Raw genomic sequence first — 9,593 nt, 5'->3', positions numbered from 1 at the left:
CAGCCCGTTTCCACAGGCTGATAAATTACTTATATGGAGCTTGGTCGCCCTCTTCTGGCTCGTTTTGGTGCAACACGTTTTCAGACCAATATAGCCCAGCAAAATGCCTTGACGTGATGGAATTTTCTCAACGATGCAAGTTTCTCAAGGCCATATTGAAACAGGCCAAATAAATGATTGACAAGCTGAAACACGCCACTTTGAAGATTGCATCCTTCTCATATTTGTTCCTCTCCATTGGCACATGGAGGAAAACAGTCATGGCAAAATATTGTCCTGAACAAGCCGCAACTTATGTCAACCAATCCTTTGTCAGTCTTTCTTGTCAGTGCCAAAAAGCACAAGCCAGCTCACCTCGGCGTGCCTTGATTCAACCTTTCTTTTAATCAACATCGTTCAAAAGCAGAGTGTAGACTGCAAGGTTAAAATATCCCATCAATCAGGCTCCACAAAAAACCCACACAAGCCATCTATACACTTGATGCAAAAAGCTATGAACCCAGCTAAACAGAACACAATTGATGAGGAACAAGGTAAAATTAGCGCAGAGAAAGCACCTGCAAGGGATCATTCCTCAAAATGGTAAAAGAAGAATGCTACGTTCCTCATCAAGTGTTTCATGCTGATGAAAGCGGCCACTCTGTTCCATCAAGCCATCAACGACCATCACAAAGGTAAATAAAACGACTTTATTATACAGTAAAGTTTATTTCTTTAATTATAGTACCATAGCACATTTATTGTACATACAATAAGGTATATTTTGTGTAGTTTTAAGTCTTAGAAAGTGGAAAATTATGTTTTATGGGGACCCGGGAACAGATTATTCTCATTTTAATGGTTTCCTATGGGAAATTAATTTTTGGCATACACACTTTTCCCCTTACACACTCTGGGAACCAATTAAGTTTGTAAGCAAAGGTATTACTGTAGTCCCACTGCAAAGCTTTGTCGGTCAAATTCGGACACTTTTGGCTGTTTGCGTTTACTGCGTCTTTGAAACGATTCATATCATCGGGGAAAAAAATGTGTTGATTGGCTATTCGGCCACCAGTGCAGCCAAACGAGAAGTTGCAAGATCCCCGGGGGAATACTAGTGCGTCTCTTAAAAAGCCAAGTGGGCTGCTCTTCGATTTGCTCGAGTCGTCAATCAAAAAGTCTGCAAAATGCACTTGGACAAATGTGAGTAGAAGATATGAAATATGAAATGTATTGTTATGATATTACTTTTTTGCAATAACTTGATATTTAATTGCATATCATTTCATTGGGTTACAAGGTTCATTGAGTAAAATGCAGCAATAGCATATCAGCATATCGTATGATGGTAACTTTTATTCAGGTATTGAAAATATGACATGGAGCACCATTCCCAAATAACTTTAGGGTTGTTTTTTTCTTGCTTGGATGCCGATAAAGCGCTGACCAGACCTATGGCAATGTTTTCTCCCCTTCCACGAGGAGGGCAGCATTTGCCTTTTGTCCATGTTAGCCTTCAATTTTTTTTTAAATGTCCTGGTTTATTTACGAGCTATTAGCGAGCTAGCTACCGGATTGAGTGGATGCTGGCGCATGTGGCTGCCGCTGCTCACTCACAGAAAAACTGATCCTGTGGCTGTAAAGTGACCTTGAGAGTTTTGAAAGGCGTTTATAAATGAAATGGATTATTATGGATTAGCTATCCATCTCTTTCGCTAGCTATCTCGCTAGCTAGCTATTTGCTATCTATTTTCTATCTACCTACTTGGCCGGCTATCTCGCTAGCTAGCTATTGGCTATATAGATATGTAGCTTTCATTCACCCAAGCATGAAAAAAATCAAAAACGGGAACAAATTTGGGAATGGCACTTTACATCATATTTTTAATTCCCGAATAGATTCGGGAATAGCAGTGAATGAGTTAATAACTGCACAGTAATATTGATCCATACTTTTGAACTTGTGGGCCTCTCAGAGAAAGAAAAATAATTGCGTAAAATGGCTTGACACTCAAAGTGGTTTGTAATCTTGACATGCAAATCAGGCCAAAAATATCCCATCTGGGTCAAATGATGTGCACCTGTGCCGCTTCCTCTTTTTGACTCCTCGTCCGTGTTGATTTATCATCCATGTGTACATATTTCGTACATCCGTGTGCACGTTTACGAACCCTTAGGTTTACAAACTTTTCAGTTTACGGACGTTACATTTATAAAAACTTTACCTTGGCATACGAACTATTTTTCGGGATACACACGGAGCGCCACAATGAGTGATGTGTCGTTAGCGAATGAGCCCGTTCTCCTAACAACAAAATGGCAGCCAAATTTTTTTTGTCCTCTATTCCACGCCCCCAGTCTTCAGTTAAAGCCACATGATTGGTCAAGAACACAGCAGGTGGGGGTGGGGGGGGTAATAAAACGACTTTATTATACAGTACAGTTTATTTCTTTAATTATAATTTAATTATAGTGTAGTTTTAAGGCTTAGAAAATTAGAAAGTAGAAAATAATGTTTTATGGGGACCTGGGAACAGATTATTCTCATTTTAATGGTTTCCTATGGGAAATTCATTTTTGGGATACACACTTTTCGCCTTATACACTCCTATCCAAGAGACTTCATCAGCGAATGTTCGCTGACGAAGCCTCTTGGATAGGAGGCGAAACGTCCGACACCTTCAAAAAAGTACAGATGACGGCTGAAGAAACCTTCTCATCGATGGACCACTCCTGTACGACTGAGAGCTTACACAGAAGTGAAATTTGGACTTGTTTCAACTTTGATAGTTCAAAAGCAGAGTGGAGACTGCAAGGTTAAAAATTCCCACCAATCAGGCTCCACACATAACCCGCACAAGCCATCTGTACACTTGATGCAAAAAGCTATCAACCCAGCTAAACAAAACACAATAGATGAGGAACAAGGTAAAATGATGGCAGAGAAAGCACCTCCAAGGGATCATTCCTCAAGATGGTGAAAGAAGAAGGCTACGTTCCTCATCAAGTGTTTAATGCTGATGAAACCGGCCACTCCATTCCATCAAGCCATCAACGACCATCACAAAGGTCAATAAAACAACTTTATCGGCACCCAAGCAAGAAAAAAAAACAAAACCCAAACTAATCAATTTCGAATCAATTTGTGAATGAAAGTGAATGAGTTAAAATGGGCCAAAACTGAATTTTAAGTGGAGGGTGCATCACCTCGTACTGTGCTGACTGTGACATTGACAGTAATTGATAAGAATTTCCATCCATCTGTTGTTTTTTTACAGCATTTTTTTGCTCGTGTTCAGGGTCATTCCATGAAATCGACCCCAGTTGCTGTCAGGCACAAAGCCAGATTTCAACCTGGACTTGCCCGCCCGCCTGTCACTCACAAGGCTCGTATTAAGATAGACGACTATTCACATTGTCAGTGAGTGGGAACGAAATGCACACAGTGAACAAATGCCAGCACAAAAGTCAAACATGCCAACAACGGTGTCAAAGTTACTTGTTTGCACATTGTAGTTACGGGCCGTTCTAAATTTGAGAGAAGCCATTACAATGTTTCATCCCCTGCACATTCAGGAATACCTTGGCTTACGAACTTAATTGGTTCTCAGACCGAGTGTGTAAGGCGAAAAGTGTGTAACCCAAAAATCAATTTCCCATAGGAAACCATTGAAATGAGAATAGTCCGTTCCCAGGTTCCCATAAAACATAATTTGCTACTTTCTAATTTTCTAAGCCTTAAAACTACACTATAATTAAATTATAACCGCTATTAAATCAACACAACAATGTATTTGCTTATGCAGATCGCTACAGATAAAGTGTGCTAGCTCTGGTCAGTATGCGCTCATCACTCGCGGCTAGTGATAATATGATTCGCAAATTCGCTATTAAATCAACACAAAAATGTATTTGCTTATGCAGATCGCTACAGATGATGTGTGCGAGCTCTGGCCAGTATGCGCTCATCACTCGCGGCTAGTGATACTATGATTGGCAAATTCGCTATTAAATCAACACAAAAATGTATTTGCTTATGCAGATCGCGACAGATGATGTGTGCTAGCTCTGGCCAGTATGCGCTCATCACTCGCGGCTAGTGATACTATGATTGGCAAATTCGCTATTAAATCAACACAAAAATGTATTTGCTTATGCAGATCGCTACAGATGATGTGTGCTAGCTCTGGCCAGTATGCGCTCATCACTCGCGGCTAGTGATACTATGATTGGCAAATTCGCTATTAAATCAACACAAAAATGTATTTGCGCTATTTGCTTATGCAGATCGCTACAGATGATGTGTGCTAGCTCTGGCCAGTATGCGCTCATCACTCGCGGCTAGTGATACTATGATTGGCAAATTCGCTATTAAATCAACACAAAAATGTATTTGCTTATGCAGATCGCTACAGATGATGTGTGCTAGCTCTGGCCAGTATGCGTTCATCACTCGCGGCTAGTGATACTATGATTGGCAAATTCGCTATTAAATCAACACAAAAATGTATTTGCTTATGCAGATCGCTACAGATGATGTGTGCTAGCTCTGGCCAGTATGCGCTCATCACTCGCGGCTAGTGATACTATGATTGGCAAATTCGCTATTAAATCAACACAAAAATGTATTTGCTTATGCAGATCGCTACAGATGATGTGTGCTAGCTCTGGCCAGTATGCGCTCATCACTCGCGGCTAGTGATACTATGATTGGCAAATTCGCTATTAAATCAACACAAAAATGTATTTGCTTATGCAGATCGCTACAGATGATGTGTGCTAGCTCTGGCCAGTATGCGCTTATCACTCGCCGCTTCTGATACCAACTGCAACTCTGATTGGTTAAAGCAACACTTTCAGCGACACTTGTTTTTTTGCTCCAGGGCCTGCGGAACTGATATTTCGTCAGGACTAATGGAATTAAGTGAACCATTAGCATTTGCAATGTGCGCAGATGTAATTTCTCAACAAATTAAACATCAACTTGCTCTTTTTTTCTGGCATTTATAGCTCGTCCCGCTGCTCCGATCAGATCCAGACCCTACCAGGGTGTTCGAGTGAAAGATTCAGTCAAAGAACTTCTGCGAAGGAAAAGAAGCGTACAGTTGGTGAGCACAAAGACAATCGCACAAACTCCGGTAAGCAAATACGATTTTTTTTTTCATACTAAAAACGTGTACGAGATGATGAGGCGCGCCTTCAATAAATGGCCTATTTATGTATTTTTTTCATATATCGGATGCGCTGAGTTATAAAACGCAATCAGCATTCAAAGCCAGTGAATAAAATAAAACAAAAAATAGATGGAAAATTAACATTTCAACGACGATATAACTTTATTTGATTCATAACAACGGAAGGTCCGATAACTCAAATCCGAAAGACACGCAGTAGCGCAAATTTAAACTAATTTACTGTCATTCCCCAATTTATTTATTGAAATCATGACGTAGAAGTGTGTTTTTTTCATACTTGGGTGCTGATAAAGCACTGGTCAGACCTCTGGCAATTGTTTTCCCGTCCACAAGGGGGCAGCATTTCCCTTTTTTTTCATGTTAACGCTTTGTTCCAGCTTCAGCTGTTGTTAAAGCTCTTTATCAACCAATATGTATGGATTGCATTGTAATATGTACAGCTGCCCTCATTTCAAGCTCATATAACTCCAGACCCATATCATGAAGGAATTAATAAATTAATTAATTAATTCATATTAAATTAATGTTGTTATGAAGGAATTAACTATTTTTTCTGATGAATAAAGAGCGTCAAAGGTTTCTTACGCTGCATTGAATGTTTATGTAGTGCTAAAAGTCAATATTCTGTGGGTCCGGGATTTCAAGTGACAATGACAAAAACCCTGGCACTGGAATGGACACTTTTTTACACGTTTGAAGCTTGAAGAAAAGCCCCGCATTGAAGTAGCCGGTGGCTTTTCCTGCACATAAGGGGGATTTTGTCCTTATATAATGCAGGTGTTTTTCCATGACAGTTACAGCCATTTGCTGGATGGCTCCAGGACAGGGCACAGTGCCCTATGCAAAATAACCTGCAGCCAAGCCAAAGATCCCGCCTCCTTGCTTTTATTGCACACACAAACACACGCAAACTCACACACACACACACACACACACACACACACACGCATGCACACACAATGTCCTCCCTACCTACCATATAAAATCATGGTGGTCCTCACAAATATAGCCATAGGAACACACGCAAACTCTCTCTCTCACACACAAACACACACACACACACACACACACATACATATATACATATACACACATACCCACCCACGCACACACACGCGCGCACGCACATACACACAAACACACACACACACACACACACACACACACACACACACACACACACACACACACACACACACACACACAATGTCCTCACTACCTACCATATAAAATCCTGGTGGTCCTCACAAATATAGCCATACAAATACACGCAAACTCTCTCTCTCTCACACACACACACACACACACACACACACACACACACACACACACACACATACCCACACACACACACACACACACACGCATGCACACACAAACAAACACACACACAATGTCCTCACTACCTACCATATAAAATCCTGGTGGTCCTCACAAATATAGCCATACAAATACACGCAACCTCTCTCTCTCTCTCTCTCACACACACACACACATACCCACACACGCATATATACATATACACACCCTTCCCCCCCCCCACACACACACACGCATGCACACACAAACACACACACACACACACACAATGTCCTCACTACCTACCATATAAAATCATGGTGGTCCTCACAAACACAGTCGCACAAACACACGCAAACTCTCTCTCTCACACACACACACACACACACACACACACACACACACATATATACAGATACACACATACACACAAATAACCACATACCCGCACACACATATATATATATACATATACACACACACACACACTTGTTGGTGCTTACTATGACTTCGAATATAAGGCGCACCTGCGTATAAGGCGCAGGGTCATCTTTGGAAGAAAATCAAGGCTTTTGAGTGCGCCTTCCGCGCCAAAAAAATCTGGTGTTTATCTATTATATTTGGAAACCGGAGATGAGCGTTGAACCAGAGTGCAGAACGAGTAAATAAAACAGAGCGGGATTTGACAGGAGCCAGCGTGTTAAGAATGTGGTTGAGGTCCGAGTTGTAGCGGGAAACCAGTTCATCAGGAGAGGATCTTGGGTCCAGAGATAATGAGGCGAACATGAAAGCAAGAGAGTCCGGGTTAATGCCCTTGATGTTCCGAAAATGGATCGAATGGGGTGTGTCCCTCTGATTTTTGCTTTTGAGATTGACGCAATGCCTTATCGCACCTTACAGACCTTTTTTTTGTCGTTCCAGAGCAACCCCGTGGCCTCCCTTCCTCAAACGGACCTCCCAGATTTAGGGTGTTCTTATCTCCCGTGGACCCACCCCCTCAGTACCCTCTCTACTACGATTTCAGGGGTTCAGTTTGCCTCGGGGTCTCCATTTCTATCGGGGTCTTCTCTGGTCCACGTGCCTTTGTCCAAGTCTTTGTCCAAGCATGGTATAGATCCTACGCACCAGATCCCTGGAGCCACTGCAATATTCGGACCAAGCTAACCCCAAGCTACACAACGAGATGCTAGATGAAGATCAAGCAGTAGAATTGGAAGCACCAAATCTACTTGATAAAATTCTGGAGGATCAAGGTAAAAGTGAAGATTCTGGAGTCAATGTGTCATACAGTAACTCCTTCTATTTGCCCACTGCTTATTGACCCATATTTTTTGTCTTTTTTAAGTCCACTGACCACAAAAGTGCAATCAGTTTCACTCATTCACTGCCATTCAAGAATTTATTTTTTTGGAACGTAGAGCGCCATTCCCGAATTTCTTTGGGTTTTGTTTTTTTCACGCTTGGGTGCCGATAAAGGGCTGGCCATGGCCTCTGGGAATGTTTTTTTCCACAAGGGGGCAGCATTTCACTTTTTTCCATGTTAGCGCTTTGGTCCAGCTTCAGCTGTTGTTAAAGCGCTATATAAACCAATATCTATTGTATTGTATTTTGTACATCTGCCCCCATTTCAGGCTCAGATAACTCCAGGCCCATATAACTTAGGAATTAACATGTTTTTTTTTTTATGAAAGAGAGACTAAGGTTTGTTACACTGCATTGAATGTTTATGTTGTCCTAAAACTCAATATTCTGCGAGTCCTGGAATTAAAGTGATAATGACAAAACTCCATAAACTAATAAAGGCGATTCCAATCCAATCCAAAAATGGCAGAATTTCCATGTAATGGTTCTACTTCAAACAGACACTTTATATCCTGCTCTGGTTAAAAAAAAAAAAAGCTTCTTTGAGTCTGGCCGAAAATAGACATAGAGCATTTTAAGATGCAGATGATGCAGACAAGATGTCTTTTTGAAATTCTTCACCTGAGTGGAAGGAAGAAAGGACGTGAAAAGATAGCATCTCAGGTCTTTCCAGGTGTAAAATTGACAGATGAATTGTATCTCTTCTCACAAGGTCCGTTTCCCCCCCGAGGGGAAACCTCCAAGGAAAGCGCTGGCTGCTTGTTGTGGGGTATTTTTACAAGTAGTCTGTGACTTTTGGAATGGGGTGTCTCAAAAATAGCTCGAGAAATAGCAGAAATGCCATTTATCCAGACACATCCTGCCATTTAAAACTGTACCATCTATGAAACCCAGTGACGGGCCGTCAATGTGTCAACCTTGGGCCTTCAGTTTTGCTACTTCTGAATCAATCGGCTGCGAGTGAGACGTGATTTACGACACGTCCACTAGAGGGTGTTGTTGGCTGGGAAATAACTTGAGACTTAAAGCACAGCTGACGCCTAACTGACATCACAAAAACGTTTTATAGCATCTAAAATACCCAAAACACGCAGGCTGATAATGCAAAACACCAATAAAAATGAATTAAAGTGTCCCAAAACTACTTCAAAAATGACCTTGGAAACGGCGAGTTTCAGAAGTTCCCGCCCCCATGTTCGTCACATCACGCCAAGACGTTTTGCCTTGCTGGAGAATCAAAACAATGGCTTCAGATTCAGAGAAGATGCTTTCTTGTTACTCATCCAGTTATGAATATGTTTCAAATAGTTCTGAAGAGGAAAGCATACATGTTTGCAATCGATTAAAGAAGTCCTTCCGTATCAATTCGAGCCGTCAGGACTCCAATATAGCGTCCCAGAAAATGCACAAGATGGCGCCCAAGCTCCGTTGGAAATGGGCTGATTTGTCTGCTGGGAATTTGTGTCAACTAGTATCAACTAGGCATGGTGCAACACACAACGATTCACCATCGCGTTAATTATGTGTTTTCCTTCAATTTCGCCATCAACACGAAGTTTTCAGACCAAACAAAGTACCCAAAATGCATTGTGTGTCGCTTTCTCAGTTAGGGGCGTTCCTTCCGTGTCGTCATCAACTCGAAAACAAGACTTCCTCAATATTCAGCGCGAGTCTTAAAAGGTAAAGTATAGCTATATGCTGTGGAATCTTTGTAAAATACACTCAGTAGAAGTGATTTGAAGTGATTTTACAAATTAT

At 41.4% G+C, this 9,593-nt stretch overlaps 1 protein-coding gene across 1 annotated transcript; it reads left to right on the top strand.

Annotated features, from left to right (window-relative positions):
* Nucleotides 1–4,973: 4,973 nt before the first annotated feature.
* On the top strand, nucleotides 4,974–8,280 carry pou2af1 (POU class 2 homeobox associating factor 1; the record flags this gene model as incomplete). The annotated part of the gene is given in 3 exon segments (XM_089014331.1): nucleotides 4,974–5,117; nucleotides 7,395–7,598; nucleotides 7,600–8,280. Coding segments are annotated over 3 exon segments (543 nt in total), but the record flags the coding sequence as incomplete, so codon positions are not given.
* Between the last annotated feature and the right edge of the window lie 1,313 nt (nucleotides 8,281–9,593).

This window comes from Hippocampus bargibanti, linkage group LG14, assembly GCF_051943395.1.
Source record: "Hippocampus bargibanti isolate YZ-2025 linkage group LG14, ASM5194339v1, whole genome shotgun sequence".
Classification (NCBI taxonomy): Eukaryota; Metazoa; Chordata; class Actinopteri; order Syngnathiformes; family Syngnathidae; genus Hippocampus; species Hippocampus bargibanti.
This window is presented reverse-complemented; position numbering and strand designations above follow the sequence as displayed.